General features: G+C 44.5%; 1 protein-coding gene across 1 annotated transcript; it reads left to right on the forward strand.

The window, feature by feature from the left end:
• The first annotated feature begins 321 nt into the window (after positions 1-321).
• LOC308167658 (inhibitor of nuclear factor kappa-B kinase subunit alpha-like) lies at positions 322-24122 on the forward strand. Its single transcript, XM_080542093.1, has 22 exons — positions 322-417; positions 1013-1123; positions 1431-1525; positions 3184-3301; positions 3797-3866; positions 3997-4085; positions 4365-4454; positions 5018-5142; positions 5723-5830; positions 7477-7612; positions 9628-9822; positions 10881-10983; positions 12132-12255; positions 14531-14682; positions 17048-17109; positions 17640-17749; positions 18414-18463; positions 18928-19033; positions 20021-20168; positions 20453-20523; positions 21189-21288; positions 22414-24122. The coding sequence occupies exons 2-22, from the start codon at positions 1019-1021 to the stop codon at positions 22477-22479; spliced, it is 2223 nt and encodes a 740-aa protein (XP_080398219.1). The 5' UTR covers positions 322-417; positions 1013-1018; the 3' UTR covers positions 22480-24122.
• Positions 24123-25436: the final 1314 nt, after the last annotated feature.

Consider the following 25436-nt stretch of genomic DNA (forward strand, 5'->3'; position numbering starts at 1 on the left):
CGAAGCGTTTTACACCAGCAGCAACGCTAACGTTAGCACCAACCGTCTAGTTGGCTAGAGGCTATGTTCGTAAATTCGCTCTGAGAGCGCCGGAGCGCACACTCGGTTCAACGTCATAGAGCGACCAAGTAATCTGATTGGACGAGAGGCATTCCATGAGTGCTGATCAGATTTCCAGAGCGAGTTCACGAACGCAGCCCTATGTTTACAACCGAGCTGCGTTGACAGGTCTCACCTAAGACATGGAAACTATGGGTGGTGGTATCATTTGACTAGCCTGCCTCACCTTGATTATATCAATCTATTCCGAGTGAAGGACCGTCGGCAGGTTGTTTTGGCGGTGTGGAGCTCAAACTGATTACGAGCTAACCAGCTAACCAGCTAACTAGCTAACCAGCTAACCCCACATCAACACAGGTAGGAGGCTCAACTGGAAAGTTGTTGTCAGCTAGGCTAGGCTAGCAAGCTAACCCAGGTAGTGTTGGAGCTAGGGCCAGCAGAGAGCTAGCTGGCTAGGATTGGAGATGCGTTGTTATTAGAGAAGATTAGAGAAGATCAGATCAGATTCAACGTTATTGTCATCGCAGAGTACAAGTACTATACAACGAAATGCAGTTTAGCATCTAACCAGAAGTACAAATAGTGATATAACTTGGGCATGATGTAAATAGAACAATAATGGTAGTGATAGGTGACTATGCAATAATAAACTAAACTGATGTTTACAATACTACCTCTGCACATACTGTATATTATATATATTATACAGTATGTGCAGAGGTAGTATTGTAAACATCAGTTTAGTATAGAGGTATATGCAGTTATGAGCTATGTACAGAGCTATTTACAGTTAGGTAGTTTCTGTACAGTATCTAATGTGCAGAAGTATAAAAGAAGCTATATCAGGAGACATGTGCAATATACAGTTATGACGAATTTGTAGGGCCAGCTGATGTGTGAGCTATGCTTTCTCACCGGTGTCTGTGCAATTGACTATATATATGTGTTACAGTACAGAATGGAGAAGCCCCCTTTCAGACAGAACCAAAACTGCGGGGAGTGGGAGTTGAAAGAGAGGCTGGGCATGGGGGGGTTTGCCCACGTCTACCTCTACCAGCATTCTGTAAGTAAACACAGTCTTAATACCGCAACCTAAGCAAAGATTAGCTACTGTAGTGTAACAGTACAGAGTTATAAGATCAGTCAACTCTTGAACTTTAACTGAGAACAATTATTATTTAGTCATTATGATTTCGGGGGGTGCAATGAGAATGCCACTTCCATTTCCTATGTGTAAAAACAGTCAGCCTCAACTCTCAACACGCCCCCATTTCATCACCCGGTGACAGTTTTAGTTAAGTGTGCTTTGAAATCAGTCATGGAGATGGATAGAGTGTTGTCGAGGCGTCTCATAGTGTGTCTGTTCTCAGGGCACGTCTGAGAAGATAGCGGTGAAGGTGTGTCGCCTGGAGTTGAACCTGAGAAACAAAGACAGATGGAGCAGAGAGATCCAGATCATGAAAAAGTTGGTAGTTCTTCCTGATTGTCTATCACACACACGCACACACACACACGCACACACACACGCACACACACACACGCACACACAGCATCTATGTGACTATCATGCCTAATCGACACCCCCCCCCCCCTCCCAACATGGTCAGCCTCAACTTGCTCTCTGTCTAAATGGTAATGCAGCCATAATGCTTCCACTTATCCAATCCTGTCACATCTGCTGGAGTGACTAGGCAGAAGCGGCTATAGGGGTCGATTTGGAATTCAGAATATTATTGATCTGTGTTTTTGGTCGTTGGATGCCTTCCCTATAACCCTAACTCTCTCTCTCTCTCTCTAACCCTAACCTCTCTCTCCCTATAACCCTAACCTCTCTCTCTCTCTCTCTCTCTCTCTCTCCCTATAACCCCAACCTCTCTCTCTCTAACCCTAACCTCTCTCTCTCTCTCTCTCTCTAACCCTAACCTCTCTCTCTCTAACCCTAACCTCTCTCTCTCTCTCTCTCTCTCTCTCTAACCGTAACCTCTCTCTCTCCCTATAACCCTAACCTCTCTCTCTCTAACCCTAACCTCTCTCTCTCTCTCTCTCTCTCTCTCCCTATAACCCTAACTCTCTCTCTCTCTCTCTAACCCTAACTCTCTCTCTCTCTAACCTCTCTCTCTAACCCTAACCTCTCTCTCTCTCTCTCTCTCTAACCCTAACCTCTCTCTCTCTCTCTCTCTCTCTAACCCTAACCTCTCTCTCTCTCTCTCTAACCCTAACCTCTCTCTCTCTCTCTAACCCTAACCTCTCTCTCTCTAACCCTAACCTCTCTCTCTCTCTCTAACCCTAACCTCTCTCTCTCTCTCTCCCTCTAACCCTAACCTCTCTCTCTCTAACCCTAACCTCTCTCTCTCTCTCTCTCTAACCCTAACCCCTCTCTCTCTAACCCTAACCTCTCTCTCTCTCTCTAACCCTAACTCTCTCTCTCTCTCTCTCTAACTCTCTCTCTCTCTCTCTCTCTCTCTAACCCTAACCTCTCTCTCTCTCTCTAACCCTAACCTCTCTCTCTCTCTCTAACCCTAACCTCTCTCTCTCTCTCTCTCTCTCTCTCTCTCTCTCTCTCTCTCTCTAACCCTAACCTCTCTCTCTCTCTCTAACCCTAACCTCTCTCTCTCTCTCTCTCTAACCCTAACCTCTCTCTCTCTCTCTCTCTCTCTCTCTCTCTCTAACCCTAACCTCTCTCTCTCTCTAACCCTAACCTCTCTCTCTCTCTCTCTCTCTCTCTAACCCTAACCTCTCTCTCTCTCTCTAACCCTAACTCTCTCTCTCTCTAACCCCTCTCTCTCTCTCTCTCTCTCTCTCTCTCTCTCTCTCTCTAACCCTAACCTCTCTCTCTCTCTCTCTAACCCTAACTCTCTCTCTCTCTCTCTCTCTAACCCTAACCTCTCTCTCTCTCTCTCTAACCCTAACCTCTCTCTCTCTCTAACCCTAACCTCTCTCTCTCTCTCTAACCCCTCTCTCTCTCTCTCTCTCTCTCTCTCTCTCTCTCTCTCTCTCTCTCTCTCTAACCCTAACCTCTCTCTCTCTAACCCCTCTCTCTCTCTCTCTCTCTCTCTCTAACCCTAACCTCTCTCTCTCTCTCTCTAACCCTAACCTCTCTCTCTCTCTCTCCAACCTCTCCAGGTTGAATCATCTCAACGTAGTGACAGCGAGAGATGTGCCAGAGGAGATGGCCCGCATAGCCATAAACGATCTTCCACTGTTGGCCATGGAGTACTGCTCCAAGAGTGACCTGAGAAAGGTGAGGGACTTGGGCTGTGTGTGTGTGTGTGTGTGTGTGTGTGTGTGTGTGTGTACACACAGTAGGAAGCGGGGGGTTCTCCCTTAAGAATGTAAGAGTGGTCCTGCGCCACAGTGTGAACATGTGTAAACAGCGTGCTGTGTAAACTGTGTAAACACTGCGAGGAAAATTCAACTATATTTAGTAACGGAAGTAACTAAGAAGAACAGGCTTCGATTGTTGTTCAAAACCAAAGCGAAAGTGAAAATGTTGTGACGCTCCTCAGTGAACTCAGCACGTTAGGGGGGTTTCCTTTAATGCATTTTGACACGAACACACGTCGAGTTTTGATAATCCAATCTAGCGCCACGCTATTAAAAACAAATGGGGGAGAACCCTGGTAAGATCAGAGGTGGAACAATTTGTCTTGTCCACCTCAGGTGTTGGTGTGCAGTATGTTTACAGTATGTTTACAGTATGGTTACAGTATGTTTACAGTATGGTTGTCTTCTACAGATGCTGAGCAAGCCTGAAAACTGTTGTGGGTTGAAAGAGAGTGAAGTGCTAGCCCTACTCAATGACGTTGGTACGTACTGAAGCTAATAGTACTAAGTCCACGCATTGTAACCCTGTGTGTCGTGGTGGTGTTAGTTGTTTTTCCACTACAGAATTGATTTCTGACTTCCTGATTGTCATGTGACCTCTGTGTGTGACAGGATCAGGAATCCAGTATTTACACGAAAACAAGATAATTCACAGAGACCTTAAACCAGAGAACATAGTGCTGCAGGATATCAATGGAAAGGTACTGTTTTTATTATACGCCTTTGTTTTATCAGGTCTTACAACCTCTGTTTTCATTCTTGTTGGTTTATCCTGATTGTGTGTACTACTTTATCTTGTTCTGTAAAGCGCTTTGTAACTGTGTGTTTTGAAAAGTGCTATACAGATCAAGTTTATTATTATTATTATTATAGATGTGAAAGTTCTCCAAGTACATTCTGTGCATTTCTGTGCGTATGTTATGTTCCGTTAGTGATCCTTCCCCCCCTTTTCTTCTCTTCTATCCTGTACTATTCTGTAGTTGGTCCACAAAATCATTGACCTGGGCTACGCTAAAGACCTGGACCAGGGGAGCCTGTGCACCTCCTTCGTGGGCACACTGCAGTACCTGGTAATAATCATAATAATCATAATAATCATAATAATATCTTAGATTTATATTGCCCCTTTCAAGAAACCCAAGGACGCTGGTATGCATGCAGTAGGATCCCTCTGCCCCAAAACGTGTTGTTTTCAACCGGTTCTCCAACACACCACTGTGGGTTGAATAAGACCCAGCGTACATTACAAATATGAGTGGGGGGGCGGCTGTGGCGCAGGAGGTAGAGTCGGCGTCTAATGATCGGCAAAGGTCAGAAAATCGGCGGTTCGAGCCCCGGCTGGCCACATCGAGGTGGTGGAGGTGTCCTTGGGCAAGACACTGAACCCCCAAATTGCTTCCAATGAGCGAAGTAAACGTAGCTTTGCCGTCATCGGTGTGTGAATGTGTGTGTGAATGGGTGAATGAGAGGCCGTTGTAAAGCGCTTTGGAATAAGGCGCTGTATAAGTCAGTCTGTTTACCATTTTACCAAGTACTGGTGAATTCCTAACCTTTTCTCTCTGTCACCCCAGGCTCCGGAGCTGTTTGAGAACAAGCCCTACACCCTCACCTTTAACCTTCTCTCCCCCCCCAGGCCCCAGAGCTGTTTGAGAACAAGCCCTACACCGTCACTGTGGACTACTGGAGCTTCGGCACCATGATCTTTGAATGCAGCTGCGGCTTCCGGCCCTTTCTGCACAACCTCCAGCCTGTCCAGTGGTGGGTGTCACCTTTTAATCTGTCCCCTGTGTTACGTTTTATACTGTCCCCCATGTCCAGTGGTGGGTGTCATGTTTTAATCTGTCTCCCTGTCCAGTGGTGGGTGTCACCTTTTAATCTGTCCCCCTGTCCAGTGGTGGGTGTCACCTTTTAATCTGTCCCCTGTGTTACGTTTTATACTGTCCCCCATGTCCAGTGGTGGGTGTCACATTTTAATCTGTCCCCCTGTCCAGTGGTGGGTGTCACGGTTTAATCTGTCCCCCTGTCCAGTGGTGGGTGTCACATTTTAATCCGTCCCCCTGTCCAGTGGTGGGTGTCACATTTTAATCTGTCCCCCATGTCCAGTGGTGGGTGTCACGTTTTAATCTGTCCCCCTGTCCAGTGGTGGGTATCACGTTTTAATCTGTCCCCCTGTCCAGTGGTGGGTGTCACGTTTTTCACTTTCCCCCCTGTTGTTCAATCCTGCAGCACCAACCAATCAATCAACCAACCAATCAACCAGTCAATCCACCATCAATCAATTAATCAATCTATCAATCTCCTGGCTGTTATTTATTGTTATTGTTGCTGTTCTTTTCAGGGCCAGCAAAGTGAGGAATAAAGGTCCTAAAGACATCATGGCCGTGGAGGAGCTGAACGGGGAGGTCCGGTTCTCTACCCATCTACCCTACCCCAACAACCTCAGCAGGTCAGAGGTCCACACAGCTGTGCTCTGGTCCTAACCCAGTATATATACAGTATATATGTGCTCTGGTCCTAACCCAGCACCTCTGTGTCTGGTCCTAACCCAGCACCTCTGTGTCTGGTCCTAACCCAGCACCACTGTGTCTGGTCCTAACCCAGCTGGGCTCTGGTCCTAACCCAGCTGGGCTCTGGTCCTAACCCAGCACCCCTGTGTCTGGTCCTAACCCAGCACCTCTGTGTCTGGTCCTAACCCAGCTGGGCTCTGGTCCTAACCCAGCACCTCTGTGTCTGGTCCTAACCCAGCTGGGCTCTGGTCCTAACCCAGCACCTCTGTGTCTGGTCCTAACCCAGCACCTCTGTGCTCTGGTCCTAACCCAGCACCTCTGTGTCTGGTCCTAACCCAGCTGGGCTCTGGTCCTAACCCAGCTGGGCTCTGGTCCTAACCCAGCTGGGCTCTGGTCCTAACCCAGCACCACTGTGTCTGGTCCTAACCCAGCACCTCTGTGTCTGGTCCTAACCCAGCTGGGCTCTGGTCCTAACCCAGCTGGGCTCTGGTCCTAACCCAGCTGGGCTCTGGTCCTAACCCAGCTGGGCTCTGGTCCTAACCCAGCACCTCTGTGTCTGGTCCTAACCCAGCACCACTGTGTCTGGTCCTAACCCAGCACCTCTGTGTCTGGTCCTAACCCAGCACCACAGACCTGGGGGACTGCTCTCAGACCCTCACCATAGCTTTGCTTGGTCTGTTTACTACCACTGTATCCACTGCTGTAGGTCTGAGAGGATTGATTAGGTATGGGATTAGATCAGATCAGATCAGATTCAACTTTATTGTCATCGCAGAGTACAAGTTCTATACAACGAAATACAGTTTAGTATCCAACCAGAAGTACAAATAGTGATATAAGGGCATGATATAAAGAGAACAAGAATGGTAGTGATAGGTAACTATGTAATATACAGTATGTGCAGAGGTAGTATTGTAAACATCAGTATAGTTTAGAGGTATATACAGTTATGAGTTATGTGCAGTTATGGCCTATATACAGTTATGAGCTATGTACAGTTATGAGTTATGTGCAGTTATGGCCTATATACAATTATGAGCTATGTACAGTTATGAGTTATGTGCAGTTATGGCCTATATACAGTTATGAGCTATGTACAGTAATGGGCTGTATACAGTTATGGGCTATACAGTTATGGGCTATATACAGTTATGGGCTATATACAGTTATGATCTATGTACAGTGAGGTAGTTTCTGTACAGTGAGGTAGTTTATGTACAGTATCTAATGTGCAGAAGTATAAAAGAAGCTATGTCAGGAGACATGTGCAATTTGCAATATACAGTATGTTAGCAGCAATATGGTAATAAAAGAATAATAATAATAATCACCTAGGGCTATCTGAGGGCATGGGGGGGGGGGACTTGCTATGTATCTATCATCCAATCATTTCATGTTCCCAGGTGTGTCTAGTACGTAGGTAAGGGGCGGGGCTAGTAGGTAGGTAAGGGGCGGGGCTAGTAGGTAGGTAAGGGGCGGGGCTAGGGGGTTAATGTGGATTTTAGTAGTAGTTTTAGAGTTGATGCATTAGTTTCCCTCCTCCACGGGGGACATATTTGAACGTGGCGCTTCCTCCTGGATGCAGGACCATGCTGGAGCCCATGGAGACGCTGCTGATGCTGATGCTGAAGTGGGACCCCAACCTGCGGGGGGGCAAGATCAGCCCCGACAACAAGAAGCCGCTGTGCTTCGAAACCCTGGAGCTGATCCTGAACATGAAGGTCAGTGTGGCGGATCTCCTCTTATCTCTGGAGCCAGCTGTCGGGGGGAGGGGAGGGGCTGCAGGGGAGGAGGGGGGGTTGACGTCATCTGTTTACTGTAGATTCGCGGTCCCACGGGTGGGTTAAGCCAAGCGTGTTGTTGTGAGAAGAACTATCGGTCCATATTCCTTATTATCCCAGAGTTAATGAATGCGCCCACGTTGTGCCTTTGAAGCTGTGGAAAAACGGATTAAACTGTCCTTGTTAGTGTGCCGAGTTAAGGCCGGTTTAGGCTTCTGCGTAAAGTCGACGCCGTAGGCTACGCGTAAGCTTACGTAGTCCTGCGTGGACGTGCGTAGCCTGGACGTGCTCCTCTCAAAAAATCTATCCACGCGTCAGAGCGCACGTTAACCGTAAGCTCTGTGATTGGTCCGCTTGGTAGCACATGATTCAGACAAGATTCCGACTCTCTCGTCGCCCAAAATGCGGAAGTCATGACAGAAATGTCATTCACCTTTTCTGTAATTACTTATTAATAAAGATTTGAAAAATTATGATAACCATCGTATTATCTTAGTTTAATGTCATTTCAATGCATCATAGAACTTTTATTTACAACAACATAACAACAAAAAGATCGCTATTATGCCGCTTAGAGCTTTGAGCTCCGTTGAGTTCCTAACCGGAAGAGGCACAGCACAGGGGCTGAAAACACACTGCCACCTAGCGATGTGACGGTGTAATTGCAGCGCGGCCTACGCAGAAGTGTAAATTGCGAGACCTACGTAAGAATGTACGTAAGCTACGCACGTAAATTCGACGCAGAAGCCTAAACCGGCCTTTAGCCTGCTGCATGTCGGGTTGGGTCTTAAACTGTGAACGATTGACTGCTGTGTGTGAGCGGTGTGTGTTAGGATGTAAGACCAGGGGGGTGTTCCATCGACGTCGCTGAAGGAAAATCCAGGCTTATTCTGACATCTCTCGTGAGACAAAAGAAGCCTAGATTTTCCTTGGAATGGCTTGGAACACCCCCCAGGTTCAGGTGAGAAGCTCCTGCAGGTGTTATGGTTATGTGAGAAACCTCACCCTGAAAATAAAACAATAATAACATAAACCCTAACCATAAAAGAAATGTGCAGACTCATTGTACACGTCGCATTGCTCCTCAACGCTGTAAACGCTGTGTACCTGGCTGACCCCTGGCTGACCCCTCAGGGGCCGGTTGCATAAAGATAGATTAAGGTCTAAGCCTTTAGACTAGTATTATATTCTCAGGTCAGACCAGTCGAGTCAGGGCTAGTAGCTAGTTAACACTGTAACTCCAGCGCGGTAAACTACTTCACTGGTTAAAACCGCTAAGCAGTATACTTTTCTCCACATTATATTCCTCCAATATACATATACGTTTTCAGAAGAAGATGTTTCGGCCGCCATGTTTCTTTTTCTTCTGTCAAGGGGCTTACTTTACCTAGAATGCATTGTGTGACAGGCTATCTAAGTCTTACTTTAGTCACTTATAGGTCAGCTTTATGCAACAAGACATTTTAGAGTCTATAGCAAGACTGACTTAAAGTGAGATCTAAGTCTAAGACTGGGTCTATCTTTATGCAACCGGCCCCTGTCTGACCCCTAGGTGGTGCACGTCCCTGTCTGACCCTGTCTGACCCCTAGGTGGTGCACGTCCCTGTCTGACCCTGTCTGACCCCTAGGTGGTGCACGTCCCTGTCTGACCCCTGTCTGACCCTGTCTGACCCCTGTCTGACCCCTAGGTGGTGCACATCCCTGTCTGACCCTGTCTGACCCTGTCTGACCCCTAGGTGGTGCACGTCCCTGTCTGACCCTGTCTGACCCTGTCTGACCCCTGTGTGACCCCTAGGTGGTGCACGTCCCTGTCTGACCCCTGTCTGACCCCTGTCTGACCCCTAGGTGGTGCACGTCCCTGTCTGACCCTGTCTGACCCCTGTGTGACCCCTAGGTGGTGCACGTCCCTGTCTGACCCCTGTCTGACCCCTGTCTGACCCCTGTGTGATCCCTAGGTGGTGCACGTGCTGAACATGACCACGGCCCAGGTCCACTCGTTCCAGCTGGTCCCAGAGGAGAGCCTCCACAGCCTGCAGCGCCGCATTGAGACGGAGACCAAGATCGAGCTGATGCACCAGGAGCTGCTGCAGGAGACCGGGGTGTCCCTGGACCCCAGGAAGCCCGCTGCTCAGTGTGTCCTGGACGGGGTGGTGAGAGAGAGAGAGAGCGCTCTAGTTATTTAGTTATAAATATGTTTTTAGGGCATTTCTGCTTCTGATCTGTTAGATTAGATTAGATTCAACTTTATTGTCATTGCAGAGTACAAGTACCAGTCAACGAAATGCAGTTTAACCAGAAGTGCAAATAGTGATATGGTGCAAAAACATGATATTGTTTGTATGATATCTATAATCTATCCATTAGTTAGGTATGTTACAAAAAAATTAAACTCTTCCAAAATGAAACCAAATGTGTCCAGCCTAAAAGGGCTTGGAAAAGAAAACGAAAAACACCAAGATTGTCCAAATGGGTTAAGAAATAAGGAAGTTATGCCAATCTTAGTTCAGTCAAAAGTGAATGATTTTGTCCCAGTGTTTTCAATGTAAATGGCCTAAAAACTGTGACCTTAGGTCAGACACCACCCCAGAATAGGATACTTTTTTCATATTGAAACTTAACTTAAATAATGAAACTTAACAAATTTAAATATGGAAATTGAGGTAAATACTCATTAAATACTGGCACTTGATTTGACTGTCGGGTCTTCGTGTCCCGCGAAAGAGTTTGCCGAGAGTTTGCACGCAAAATTATGATACTAACATATTTATTAGATTATATCGTCTTTTCAATGGAAAGTTACTTTTGAACGTTGGAAGATTGTTCCCTGTCGTTTGGGAGGTTCGCGAACATGTGCTTCATCTTTAGGCGGCCGGCAAATGGTGAAAATGTTTTTTAGTTTTTTTGGTAATGTCGAGGTCACGTCGCACTCCGGTTTCCTCTTCAAAATTCCACGGGCTAAACATTCGTTTGACTGATGGATCACAAGTTTAGAACTCGCTACTGCTCGCCACTGTCTCTCGCCACTTCAGAGCTCAGCAGCTGGCGAGAGACAGTCAGGCGCCCCCTTTGGTCATGTTTTGTAACATCGCTACATTAGTCATAGCAAGAGAGAGTCATCTATGCTCGGGCCAGGGGCCATTGGTAGTCACAAGGCTAGAAGCAGGTGTGTTGGCTGTAACGTTTGGTGTGTGTTTGTGTGTGTATGCAGAGAGGCTGGGACAGCTACATCGTCTACCTGTTTGACAGGAGTCTCACCAAGTACGCTGGCCCCCTCAGCGCCAGGCAGCTGCCTGACAAAGTCAACACTATCGGTGAGTAGGACTGCCCCGCCTGGAGCCTGCCATGTCACATCCTGTTCATGTTTTATTAACACTAGAACAACCATCGGTGGGGTCATTTGACCCTGTGAGTAAAATAAAAATTATGTCTTGACTTCTCCTAGATATGTGCGTTCTACCACCCAGTATCCTTACATTTTCAAAATCACATCAGGATAAGCTAGTATACAACTACTGGTAGTTTTTCTGTGTAGGAGGCAGGCTAATTTACAAGCCGGCCAACTAGTGGTCTTTGTGTGTAAGTAGCAGCTTACCATTGTAAAGACTATGGTCATTTGACTCCCGAGGCGGCTCTTATAGTAGGTAAAAAAGGCACGGCTGTTCTAGTGTTAAGCTTCTTCTGGTCGCTGCATCACGACAAGACGTCGCTTTCTGAAACCGCTAAACCACTGCTGGCCGTCGCCGTACAGTCTCGTTAACTGTTATCGTACGGTACTCGCTCTCCCTCAATTGGTTGGTTCAAAGATAAAACATTTCTTTAAAAATAATAATCTTCCTTTCTCTAGCACTCTGATTGCCCATGGCACTTGTTCTCCTTAATTTCTGTTACTTACGAGGACTGATGGAGAGTCGATTTACTGACTTTTACTCTCAAATGTACTTTGTTGTAAGCCAACTCGGTTCAAACCGTCAGCTGAATGACTGCAATGTGATGTCAATGCTTGCTCCTCCACCCTGCCAAGCCTGACTATGTCAGCCATCTTATGTCCTGAAGGCTGTGGGAAAAATATACGCACTCACTTACTGCAATGCAAATCGCTTTGGATGAAAGTTTCAGCTAAATGGCATATATATACAGTACAGGCCAAAAGTTTGGACACACCTTCTCATTCAATGCGTTTCCTTTTTTTTCATGACTATTTGGTACATTGTAGATTCTCACTGAAGGCATCAAAACTATGAATGAACACATAGGAATTATGTATTTAACAATAAAGTGTGAAATAACTCTAAATATGTCTTATATTTTAGATTCCTCAAAGTAGCCACCCTTTGCTTTTTTGTTGTTAATAAAATATATAATAATAATATTTAATATAATATGTGTTAATAATAATATGTTATTATATATATATATATATATATATATATATATATATGTATATATAATATTATTCCAGTGCGGGAGTCCAAGACCCAGCTGCCCCTGGTGGCGCTGAAGAAGGTGTGGGGGGAGGCAGTGAGCTACATCTGTGGGCTGAAGGAGGACTACAGCAGGCTGTTTCAGGGACAGAGGGCCGCCATGTGAGTTGGTCTAGTCTTACTGTTTTGTAAATGATTGTTGCAACACATTTTTTTATAGTACAGAAACTGTACAGGGGGGTAGAGGGGATGAAGGGGGTATGTGTATATAGAAGGGGTATATGTATATAGAAGGGGTATATGTATATAGAGGGGATGAAGAGGGTATATGTATATAGAGGGGCCAAATGTGGGTAGAAGATGAAGAGGGTATATGTATATAGAAGGGGTATATGTATATAGAAGGGGTATATGTATATAGAGGGGATGAAGAGGGTATATGTATATAGAGGGGCCAAATGTGGGTAGAGGATGAAGAGGGTATATGTATATAGAAGGGGTATATGTATATCAGTGGAGGCTCCTCCATAGAGGTGGAGGAGGCCTGGCCTCCCCAATAATTTGAGAGAAGAGAGAGAGATTTAAAAAAGCAATAATTATATTTTTTATCAGACACACAACATACAATTCAGAACAATACTTCATCCATTTCTAATATTTATCCTGCAGAACAGCACTCATACACGCGTGTGGCGGAAAAGGTACTACACGGAGGCCAGGCCTCCTGTCGGAAAGTGGTTTCTCATAGAAGTCAATGTAATGCAAATTTTTTCATGGCAATATGTGATTGGCCAAATCACTGAAAATGGGTGGGAACAGGAGGCCTGGCCTCCGTGTAGTACCTTTTTCCGCCACACGCGTATGAGTGCTGTTCTGCAGGATAAATATTAGAAATGGATGAAGTATTGTTCTGAATTGTATGTTGTGTGTCTGATTGACATAGTGTTTGAGTGCTTTTGACATGTCATTGATTGTATGTAGTATGTTGTGGTGAATGTTGTGAGCCTGAGCAGAAGGGACAATAGCTGCTGCAGGCGGACCAGAGATTCATGCCAATTGTTTTGTTTATTTGATGACCCATTGTGCAGGCAATAAAAGCTGCTTCATCCACCATCCTGAGAGTGTCCCAATCCCTTCAGTACCGCCAAACACAAATTAATAATTTTTAACAAAGACAGATAAGAAGAACAGGGAACATTCCATCGCGAGTGAAGCGAGCAAGCGGAAAAAATAATTGGCCTCCTCAATTCTGGAAGTCACCAGCCTCCACTGCTGTATATAGAGGGGATGAAGAGGGTATATGTATATAGGGGGTATATGTGGGTAGAGGATGAAGAGGGTATACTGTAGAAGGGGTATATGTACAGTACATATAGAGGGGGTATATGTGGGTAGAGGGCATGAAGAGGGTATATGTAAAGAGGGGGTATATGTGGGTAGAGATGATGCTTATCTGACTAAACAATCACTCACTCACTCACTTTGACTTTCTTTGTGTTTTTAATATTTGATTGTTTGGAACATAGCGCAGAGTGAGCTCAGGTAATCTGGGACAGTGGCTAATGAGGGACACCTGTGTTTATTTCTTGTTGTAACAACATCTAGTCAACAGAACTTTTAGGCAAGGCAAGGCAGGGCAAGTGTATTTGTAGAGCACATTACAACAGGGGCAATTCAAAGTGCTTTACATACAGAATTAAGAGTTTTACTATTAGTTTAGCGTGGACGTCTCGTGACTGAAATCACATCCCTTCATGGGGGTGATGATGTCACACAAAGGGACTGGAGCTTAGCTGTCCCACATTACCCAACGTCAGAAAATACCCGGAATTCACCCTCTCTTTCAGGATTTATGAGAGAGAGTCTCTCAACCTCATAGGGCTTTGTGTGCATTTTCTTTCTTTTTTTTTACATTAACATTTTTGAAATGATGAAAGCAAAGTAATGCTCTCTGGGCAGTTGATGACAGTGATCCAGAGTGAATGACTGAGCCCTGGTATGACTGTAGGTCTGAGTCAGTCTGCCTGTCTGAGGCTCAATATGTTAGAAAGAGGAAATTACAACTCTGTTGTTTACATTATGACGTCATCGAGGGGAAACTGTGACCCTGAAGTGTACACACACACACACACACACACACACACACACAAGCGCACGCACGCACGCACACACACACACACACGCGCACACACACACACACGCACACACACACACACACACACACACACAAACAGGCGCACACACAAACAGGCACACGCACGCACGCATGCACGCGCACACACACACACACACACACACACACACACACACACACTACAGTCAAAGACAAAAGAAGAAGTAGCCACACTTGCTTTCGAGGTATTAACCTTCCCCCCCCCCCCCCCCTCCTGAACTACAACCAACCCTCTCTTCCTCCTCCACCCCCCCCCCCCCCCAGGCTGAGCCTCCTGCGCTACAACACCAACCTGACCAGGTGTAAGAACGGCATGTTCGCCTTCTCCCAGCAGCTGAAGGCCAAGCTGGACTTCTTCAAGAGCAGCATCCAGTACGACCTGGAGAAGTACAGCGACCAGATGCACTATGGGATATGTGAGTGCTAGCAAGGCATGCTAACTGTCTGATTAGAAGTTGGGTCAATGACGGATAAGGTTTTCAGAAGTGTAAAAAGTTAAATGATGCATAACACATTTTCCATTAATAATATATTTTATATTTTGCACCCAAAGATGTGCAGGACTAACATAGATTGTCATCATTCGGTACAACCATTATATTTATATTTAAATAGCTTGAACTTAGCAATATAATAATTAATATTAAATATATCTTTCTAAAATATTTCAAATGTTCAGTGTGTTTTAGCGGTTGTACCGAATGATGTGATATTTGAGGACATTCATAACAGGGAGCGGAAAAGTGCATTTATCAAACATTTGAGAGAGAGCTGGCTACTTTTCTTCTTACTCAGAGGGTCTGCTGCAGGGGTCTTAATGATGTAATATCCTGTCACATGATGATTATCAGTTGATTTGATCCAAAATGGTGCCTTGAAATTGGTTGCTCCGAATTGTATCAGTGAAATATTTTTTGGGTGACAAAAGTGATTTGAGGAAAGCAAACATTTCTACATAAAAATCCTTAACCATTTTGCAGTATATTGTTATAAACCCTTGTAAAATCATGCCATAATAGTTGTAATATAATTTTAGATATTTTAATGGCACATTAGCTGGTTGCATTTGTGTTCGGACGGTTGTACCGAATTACTTTTCAACCCTTTAAAGAGCTGAAAGTGCCTGAATTTGTAACAAATCACCATAAACTCTTTGTGTATTCAATAAAGGAGAGCAAATAGTGTTAGTTAACATAATGTATATATATATATATATATTAATTGTTAATTGTAGAAAATATACATTCAGACACAAAATGTACACGTCACGTCATTGACCCAGTTACTGAGAGTGGCTAGGCATGCTAACTGTCTGGTTAGAAGTTACTGAGTGTGGCTAGTAGGGCTGTTACGATTAATCGACGTCGTCGACGTCACCGACTACGTCAATACGTCGGTTAGCGTAATATGCGTCGGTTAGTCGCAAATTTAAAAAATGGCGTTTTTTTTTTTTTTTTTTTTTTTTAAAACCTTTATTTTACCAGGCGAGACAATTAAGTGTATGAGTGAAAATGGATAGCTACTAGCTAATGTTACACAAGCAATGTAGCTCACCACAGTTCGTATGTCTTGTCTTCTGGTGTTAGTAACGTTAGCTATGTAGCTGGCTAGCTACGGTAGCCTATTGTCATTGTGGTGCGAGCACCTACTGTACGTTATCTAGCTCGTAGCTCGCATGCTACGTTAGCATCAATTTAGCTAATCATAACATAGCAGCGAGAGTAACGTTAGCTAGCTATGTGTTGTGGTGATGGACAGACTTCTAAATGGCCATGCTGGCATTCAAGTTGGCTAAACATAGCAGTGAGGTGGAGACAAAAAGTTTTTTTTTTTTTTTTTTTTTTTGCAGTACAAAAATTATCGTTAGACTTATCGATAAATTAGTCGTTAGACTAATCGAATAATCGATAAAATAATCGCTAGATTAATCGTTAGAAAAATAGTCGTTTGGGACAGCACTAGTGGCTAGGCATGCTAACTGTCTGGTTAGAAGTTACTGAGTGTGGCTAGGCATGCTAACTGTCTGGTTAGAAGTGCTAACTGTCGGTTAGAAGTTACTGAGAGTGCTAGGCATGCTAACTGTCTGGTTAGAAGTTACTGAGAGTGCTAGGCATGCTAACTGTCTGGTTAGAAGTGCTAACTGTCTGGTTAGAAGTCACTGACAGTGCTAGGCATGCTAACGGTCTGGTTAGAAGTGCTAACTCTTTGGTTAGAAGTTACTGAGAGTGCTAGCTAGGCATGCTAACTGTCTGGTTAGAAGTTACTGAGAGGTAAGGAAGAAGGAAAAAGAAAGGAAGGAAAAAAATCGGACCCAAAATCAGAGCCTATATGGTCAACTGTACACTATGCTATATATAACAAAGAATAATTTATTCCCAATAATGTTAATACGCGCGGTTTGATGATTGTGGTACTGCCCTGCTCATGTTCAAGACGCTGTACTGTAATGTTCTGTAAAGTAAGTATCCTTGAGAACCGATGGTTCTCTCTAGCCTAACGGTCCTTAGGGCCTGTTTCTGTAGCGTGAGGCAGCTTGATGTACAAGTACACCCCCTGGACATGACACTGGTATGTCGCAGGGTCTTACCCCCCCAATCCAACCCTTAATGCTGAGTGCCAAGCAGGGAGGCATCGGTGCGCCGGGTACCATGTTTATAGTCTGGTATGACTCAGCATACAGCAAACTCACCACCTCCCAATCTCAGGGGGGACACTCTAACCGCAAGGCCACTGAGCTGTAATGTAATGTCCTGGACTGTACTGATATTTCTTTCTGTCTAGCCTCTGAGAAGATGCTGAAAGCCTGGCAGGAGAACGAGGAGAAAGCTGCTGCTTTTGCACAGGTATTATTATAACACAGGTATTATTATTATAACACAGGTATTATTATTATAACAGGTATTATTATAACACAGGTATTATTATTATAACACAGGTATTATTATTATAACAGGTATTATTATTATAACAGGTATTATTATTATAACACAGGTATTATTATTATAACAGGTATTATTATTATAACAGGTATTATTATTATAACACAGGTATTATTATTATAACACAGGTATTATTATTATAACACAGGTATTATTATTATTATTATAACAGGTATTATTATTATAACAGGTATTATTATTATAACACAGGTATTATTATTATAACACAGGTATTATTATTATAACACAGGTATTATTATTATAACAGGTATTATTATAACACAGGTATTATTATCATAACACAGGTATTATTATAACAGGTATTATGATAATAACACAGGTTTTACTTCAAACACGTTGAGGTGTCAAGATGGGTCATCTCCATTGAGCTACAGTGTGTTTTTGAGTGTGCACATACCGTGTTTGTCCTCTAGGTGGCAGAGGTGAGCCATCTGGACGAGGAGATCATGTCGCTGCACTCAGAGATCGTGGAGCTGCAGAGGAGCCCGTACGCCCGTCGCCAAGGAGACGTCATGGAGCAGCTGTGAGTGTTCCGCAGTACTCATGGCAGTGCGGGGAACCATGGCAGACTGCCACGGCCTCCATTACTGAGATTATACACTGACGTGGAAATGACTCCCAGACCGCCTAGGCCTGACACACGTGACGTAGATTAAACATCTAGTCTGGCTCACCAATAAAAGCTCAGGGGGGATGGGAGTGTGTCCAACTGACGCAACCGCTTTCTAGTGTACCCCCCCCCCCCACCCTGCTTTAATTATATCTCATTGCTAGACATTTGAAGGTTATATTACTACCGACGGTTCTCGAGCCTAACGGCCCTTAGGGGGCAGGAGCCTATCTCCTGTTTCTGTAGCGTTAAGCGGCTTGATGTACAAGTACATGACGCTGGTATGTCGCAGGGTCTTACCCCCGCCCCAGTCCAACCCTTAATGCTGAGTGCCAAGCAGGGAGGCATCGGGTACCGTTTTTATAGTCTTTGGTACGACTCGGCCGGGGGATCGAACTCACGAACTCACGATCTCAGGGCAGACACTCTAACCACAAGGCAACTGAGCTGGTGTCAATGTAAAAGAGGAAAAGGTGAAAGTAAGTGGTGACATCTTCTGAAAGCCCTCCTACAGGTTTCAAGAGCATCTATTTCCAAGTAAGATGAGGTAATTGTTGGCTTCCTGTTGTCGTTGCAGAGAGGAGAAGGCTATCGAGCTCTACAAACAACTGAAGATGAAATGCAGAAGTAAGGAGGTTTCTGAAGGAGTCGACTGACCCTCATATCAACGAATGGGGCATCATCATTCCTGTTAATGTTTATTTAATTGAATCTCTCATCATGAGTGTCGAACTCATGTGTGATGCTCACGTGTTAAACAGTAATACATGTTACATTTACATTTTCACCATTTAGCAGACACTTTTATCCAGAGAGGCTTACAATTAGAGATTACAGGGACAATCTCCCTGGAGTAACTTAGGGCCTTACTCAAGGGCACACTAGTGGTGGTGTTCCCAGGTGGGATTTGAACTCATGACCTTCTGGTCACCAGTCCAACTCTACTATCCCTGTTGCTTCTGTGATGCGTTCTCCTCTGTGGCAGAGTTTGAACACTGGTGTTTGTTTGTTTGTTTGTGTGTTTGTGTGTTTGTTTGTGTGTGTGTGTGTGTGTGTGTTTGTCCTGTACGGCACCCCCCCCCACCCCTCAGTGCCTGAGCCGGACGTGAGCAGTGACAGCTCCGAGATGGTCAAAGCCATCATCCAAACAGTCCAGAACCAGGACAAGGTTCTGAGGGACCTCTACACACACCTCAGGTAGAGAGAGAGACCTCTACACACACCTCAGGTAGAGAGAGAGAGAGACCTCTACACACACCTCAGGTAGAGAGAGACCTCTACACACACCTCAGGTAGAGAGAGAGAGAGAGACCTCTACACACACCTCAGGTAGAGAGAGAGAGAGACCTCTACACACACCTCAGGTAGAGAGAGAGAGAGAGACCTCTACACACACCTCAGGTAGAGAGAGAGAGACCTCTACACACACCTCAGGTAGAGAGAGAGAGAGACCTCTACACACACCTCAGGTAGAGAGAGAGAGAGACCTCTACACACACCTCAGGTAGAGAGAGAGAGAGACCTCTACACACACCTCAGGTAGAGAGAGAGAGAGACCTCTACACACACCTCAGGTAGAGAGAGAGAGACCTCTACACACACCTCAGGTAGAGAGAGAGAGAGACCTCTACACACACCTCAGGTAGAGAGAGAGAGAGACCTCTACACACACCTCAGGTAGAGAGAGACCTCTACACACACCTCAGGTAGAGAGAGAGAGAGAGAGAGACCTCTACACACACCTCAGTTAGAGAGAGAGAGACCTTCTGCGGGACCAATTTTTACATTACATTTTTGGCATTTAGCAGACTGCATCCAGTAGAGGCGGCGGTGCCACTCTTCTCCTCTCCGAAATCGCTGTGGTTTTCCTCTTCAAGTTAGCGAACCCTGAAAGAATAACACTACAGTTGACTGCTTGGGTTTTTAGTTCTGCTCTCTCTCTCTCTCTCTCTCTCTCTCTCTCTCTGTCTCTCTCTGTCTCTCTGTCTCTCTCTCTCTCTCTCTCTCTCTCTCTCTCTCTCTCTCTGTCTCTCTCTCTCTCTCTCTGTCTCTCTCTCTGTCTCTCTCTCTCTGTCTCTCTCTCTCTCTCTCTCTGTCTCTCTCTCTCTGTCTCTCTCTCTCTGTCTCTCTCTCTCTCTCTCTCTGACTTGCTGAGGTGTTGAAACTCTTCTCTGTCCTCTGCAGCAAGATCCTGCTCAGCAAACAGAAGATCATTGACCTGTTCCCACGGATCGAGAAGACCCTGGAGAGCATCAAAGACGCTGACAACATTGTGATGCAGATGCAGGTCAAGAGGCAGAGAGAGTTCTGGCACCTGTTGAAGATCGCCTGTGTGAGTCGTGGGACATGGGAACGTGTTAGATACCAGTGTTAGATACCAGTGTTAGATACCAGTGTTAGATACCACAGTGATACTAGTGTTTCCCCACAATGATACCAGTGTTTCCCCACAGGATTTTGTGAGACTGGCGGGTGGACCACATATTACCACATAAACATTTAAAAATAAAAAAAGTCTGAAAAAAGATTTTCGGGGGGGTTTGAACCTGCTCAAACACTTTGTGTAACAACGTGAGCAGGTGCTAAAAATACTGTCCTTACTGTGTTCTGGTCCAGGCCCAGAACTGTCAGAGGAACTCAATAGCAGCGCCCCACCCCCTCACCTCCCTCCCTGGACCCAACGACAGGTACTGTGTGTTACATTTGACGTTTTTTTTTACATTTAAATTGTTGGCATTTAGCAGAAGCCTTTATCCAAAGCGACTTACAACAGATACCTTTGTCTAAGTAAGTGAGTCATCTATCTATCAGACATCATAAGAAACTGTAATCTACGCCATGACCAGGGGCCTTTGGCAGTTACAATGCTAGTGTGTGTGTGTGTGTGTGTGTGTGTGTGTGTGTGTTTCTGTGTGTGTGTGTGCGTGTGTACTGTACGTATATGACAGGGCTGCTTAGGATTGTAATAAATCATCTATGGTATCATGTGTGCACCGCGCCTCATGGTATGTTGTGTTCTTTTATTTTGAACAATATGTTTATTGTTTTTTGGAAATAGTACATGAACCACAGCAACAACACAACATCAACAGACTAGCATTGATACCCATATCTATAAGTGTTTGTACATGATATGTTGTGTTAAATCACCAACTGCCAAATCATTCCGGAACATTCATCACCTATGGTGCAGAGTGTTTTATGTGCTGTTTATTTACCTAGCAACAACACTTTGATTGGCTACCGAATGAAGCATCATAATTAATGTGTTTCTGGTGAATGAAGTTGCCCTTTGGCGCTGTAGAACGTTGACCGGTTGAAGGAGTTAAGCCTGTTGTGGTCATTTCCATAGCGACGCTGCCCCGCGCCTGCTTCAGGAGAACCAGAAGTACCTCAGTCAGCTGACCAGCCTGATGCAGGAAGCTGCTGACGACCAGTCCAAGAGCATAGTGGTGAGTGAGCTGGGGCTTCCTCCATCACCAGATTACAGGGGTCCTACTCCCTTCCTTTCTTCCTTTCTCATTCCCTCCTTCCTTCCAGATTTCTATCTTTCCTTCGTCTGTCCCATTAGTTTAGCCTTGGGCAGTTCTCACAGCTCAGCAGGATGTGGTCTGATAGACTTATCTATTTATACCACCTCATCTAGTCATCTGAAACAGTCACAGGTCTTGTCCTGTTCAAAGCCTAGAGGTTCCTGTTAGTCACTGCCTACCTTGTTATTCACTAGTTAGTTTCCATATTTAGTATGTGATTATCAGTGGTTAGTGACATCACAGGTCAGGACCGTGGTGATGCTGTGCTGCAGGGTGCCAGTGGCTGCTAGGACAGGCATAGATGTATCATAGTGTATTGACCCTTGACCTTAGGCTAACTGGCAGTTTACATTTGAAATTGTCAGTTTAGATCAAGTCTGGTAAGACACAGAACAGACTCAACGGTCACTCTTCTGTTGTTTTATGATACTGAAGCTGCAGGACTGTACACTAGTTTAAACCCTAGGCTAACATCAGGTCTAAACCAGGTCTAACATCAGGTTTAAATCATATCTAACATCAGGTTTAAAACATATCTAACATCAGGTTTAAAACATGTCTAACATCAGGTCTAAACCAGGTCTAACATCAGGTCTAAACCAGGTCTAACATCAGGTCTAAACCAGGTCTAACATCAGGTTTAAAACATATCTAACATCAGGTTTAAACCAGGTCTAACATCAGGTTTAAACCAGGTCTAACATCAGGTTTAAAACATATCTAACATCAGGTTTAAAACATATCTAACATCAGGTTTAAAACATATCTAACATCAGGTTTAAACCATGTCTAACATCAGGTTCAAACCATGTCTAACATCAGGTTCAAACCAGGTCTAACATCAGGTTCAAACCAGGTCTAACATCAGGTTTAAACCAGGTCTAACATCAGGTTTAAACCAGGTCTAACATCAGGTCTAAATCAGGTCTAACATCAGGTTTAAAACATGTCTAACATCAGGTTTAAACCATGTCTAACATCAGGTTTAAACCAGGTCTAACATCAGGTTTAAAACATAGGCTAATATCTTGGTTTTCTTCAAAGGACCAAGACTGGAGCTGGACTAAATACGAATCTTTGTCTACGAAAGTGAAGAAACAGAATGCGTGAATATGAATATCAACATCAACAAAGAAAAGCACCATCCAGCTCGCCCCTGCCTGCCTTTCAAGGAACACTACAGGATATGTCGTTATCAAGATGGAGTCATGGTCGTTATCAAGATGGAGTCATGGTCATTATCAAGATGGAGTCATGGTCATTATCAAGATGGAGTCATGGTCGTTATCAAGATGGAGTCATGGTCATTATCAAGATGGAGTCATGGTCATTATCAAGATGGAGTCATGGTCATTATCAAGATGGAGTCATGGTCGTTATCAAGATGGAGTCATGGTGGTTAGTTGTACATTTTTATGTGGACATACTTGGTAATTCACTTTAAATGTCTGATCTTAGCCTCTCGAACAAGGCTGATGATGCTGATGATGATGACAAGCTCAGTGGTCTGGCCTCCCTTCCCACCATTTTCTCATCTGTTGGAGCGAACGTTGGATTATACAGTATAGCATTGTTTTTATATGAGAAAAAATATATGTAATCTGAACACAGAAACTGTCATGTAAATTCTCTCCAAGCAAGTAGCGTATGAATACGTCAATTATGTTTCCTTTGCCTCAGTGAGCATTGTGCAATCCAAGTACCACTTAATTTTATCATAATTCAAAAGTTACAAAAAATATCGCAAAAACTAAGCAAACTGTAGCATCAGATTCTCAGCCAAAGGATGATTCAAGAATGTTTAGGGTAACGGAATTTGATTGGTAAGAAATAGATTGTTATGCATGCTGTTGGTATTCAGTTCAGTGGTCTCTGAAAAACAGAGCTAATGTGAATGCAGGGAAAAAGGAAATGTACAATCAAGCAACAGCACTTTGATACGCACATGTACCCTGTCTGTAACATGGAAGACATTAGGACGTTCCTAGAAAGACATTTCTCCTAGAATCTCATTTGTCAGACTGGGTTAAGTGTAGTACCATAGCTCTGTTACCGTCGTTGACCTGGATAGAAATCGTATTTAGAATCAAGTCATCAGTGGTTCAAGGTCATCTATTTTACTATATACTGTACATGTGAAACCTAAGGGGTTTGGCTTATATGTCTTACAGTATGTTGATTTTTTTGACATTATTCACCATCTTATTTTGCAATTCTATTATCATGACTAAAACACACTTTAAATAAACTGTCCGAAAATCCTGGCCACTCATAGTTTATGTGAGAAAGGACACTGGCCGTGTTATGTCCATAATGTTTAACGTCCATCTGTTTGACCTTCTGAAAAAGACTAGATTATACATACCACCAAAGTTCAGTTGGTTTTGTAGTGTCATGCACACTGGCATTTTTATTTGTGAACACATTTTTTTTCACTGGATGCACAATGTATGGAAATGTTGGCTTGGACATGGGAAGAGAGTGAATGTACTATACTGTAGTTACAGCCCAGGAGCGTGACTAAAGTGTTGAGTTTGGAACAAAGAGGAATGGGTAAGGCACCGCTCTGGAGAGGTTACAGTTGTATTTATGTAGGTAAAGTGCAATGGAAGATTTATTTTTAGTATTTAAGTAAAAAATGCTGTGTCATTATTTCTTTGACGTTTTGTTTCCATCTGATGGTTTGATCCTGTCTATGAACGTTTACTTTTTAGTAACTGTATAAAAAAATATTAAAAAAACATTTGCCTGGTATTAAAATAATGAAAAAGTAACGACTTTGGCATGAATGGTCTTTTATTCTTCAAAGCTTTCACGTAACCCCTAGGTCTGTAGATGGAGATTAACACGAGGGATATGTCTGCTTGTTCTATCATGGAGAGTCAGTGATTAAGATATGAGTCACTGACCAGAGCATATTATGTTGTTTCTGACATTTTTCCTATCCTGTTATTATGTGACCTACATCTCTTTGTCTCAGTCCAGGAGGCTCAGGCTCAGTCTCAGCTGGGCTGGCTGGATGACTGTTTCACTGCAGATGTTTGTCAGGAAATGATTAAAAGTCAGGGAGAGAAAGTCTGAGGAACTGGACTGGACACATCATTTCCGGCAGTGAGATGGAACCCCTGGGAGGGAGGGGGAGGGTTGTCCTGGGAGGGAGGGGGAGGTTTGTCCTGGGAGGGAGGGAGGGAGGGAGGGAGGTTTGTCCTGGGAGGGAGGGAGGGAGGGAGGTTTGTCCTGGGAGGGGGAGGTTTGTCCTGGGAGGGGGAGGTTTGTCCTGGGAGGGGGGAGGTTTGTCCTGGGAGGGGGAGGGTTGTCCTGGGAGGGGGAGATCTGTCCTGGGAGGGGGGATGGAGGTTTGTCCTGGGAGGGAGGGAGGGAGGTTTGTCCTGGGAGGGAGGGAGGGAGGTTTGTTCAGTACATTAGTAGATAATTATTTTAAGAGTGGCAGAACATTCCTTCTACTTCTACAGTTACGGTTAATGTGGTGAGATTATTTCCTTTCCAAGTAAGAAATATTATATATGTTGTAGCCAAGCGATTAGATTAGATTAGATTCAACTTTATTGTCATTGACAGAGTATATACAGTATACTATATATACATGCCATTTAGCTGACGCTTTTATCCAAAGCTACTTACATTGCAATGAGTGCATACATTTCAGTATATGGTGCCAGCAGGAGTCGGGGGGAGAGGTATAGGGGGGGGAGAGGTATATCAAATCAAATCAAATCAAATTTTATTTGTATAGCGCATTTCTTACAAGATGCAACTCAATGCGCTTTACACAATGAAAATGTTCAGTCAATCAGTCAATCAATCAATCAATACTGACAGAGCCGCGAGCAGGCAAAAGTAAAAACCTGTACACTATGTAGCCAGGAAAAAATCCCTTGCAGCCCTCTACACATAGAGCGACTACTAGCCAGTTTGCCTACCAGTACCCATCGGTGGGCCCCCACACCCCCCCCCGGGGAGCCCCCGCCGCCCCACGCACCCAGCCCGCCCCACCACCAACACACCCGGCCCAGCCAAGCAAGCACAGACCCAAGAGGCCCCGCACA

Source organism: Nansenia antarctica, assembly GCF_963989245.1.
Source record: "Nansenia antarctica genome assembly, chromosome: 11".
NCBI classification, from domain to species: domain Eukaryota; kingdom Metazoa; phylum Chordata; class Actinopteri; order Argentiniformes; family Microstomatidae; genus Nansenia; species Nansenia antarctica.

Bases quoted from the DNA above. Each gene is read 5' to 3' on its own strand.
- LOC308167658 (XM_080542093.1), top strand. From the start codon at position 1,019: ATGGAGAAGCCCCCTTTCAGACAGAACCAAAACTGCGGGGAGTGGGAG. The intron at 4,086-4,364 runs GTACTGTTTTTA...ACTATTCTGTAG, and splicing joins TGCAGGATATCAATGGAAAG to TTGGTCCACAAAATCATTGA. The intron at 19,034-20,020 runs GTAGAGAGAGAG...TGTCCTCTGCAG, and splicing joins GACCTCTACACACACCTCAG to CAAGATCCTGCTCAGCAAAC.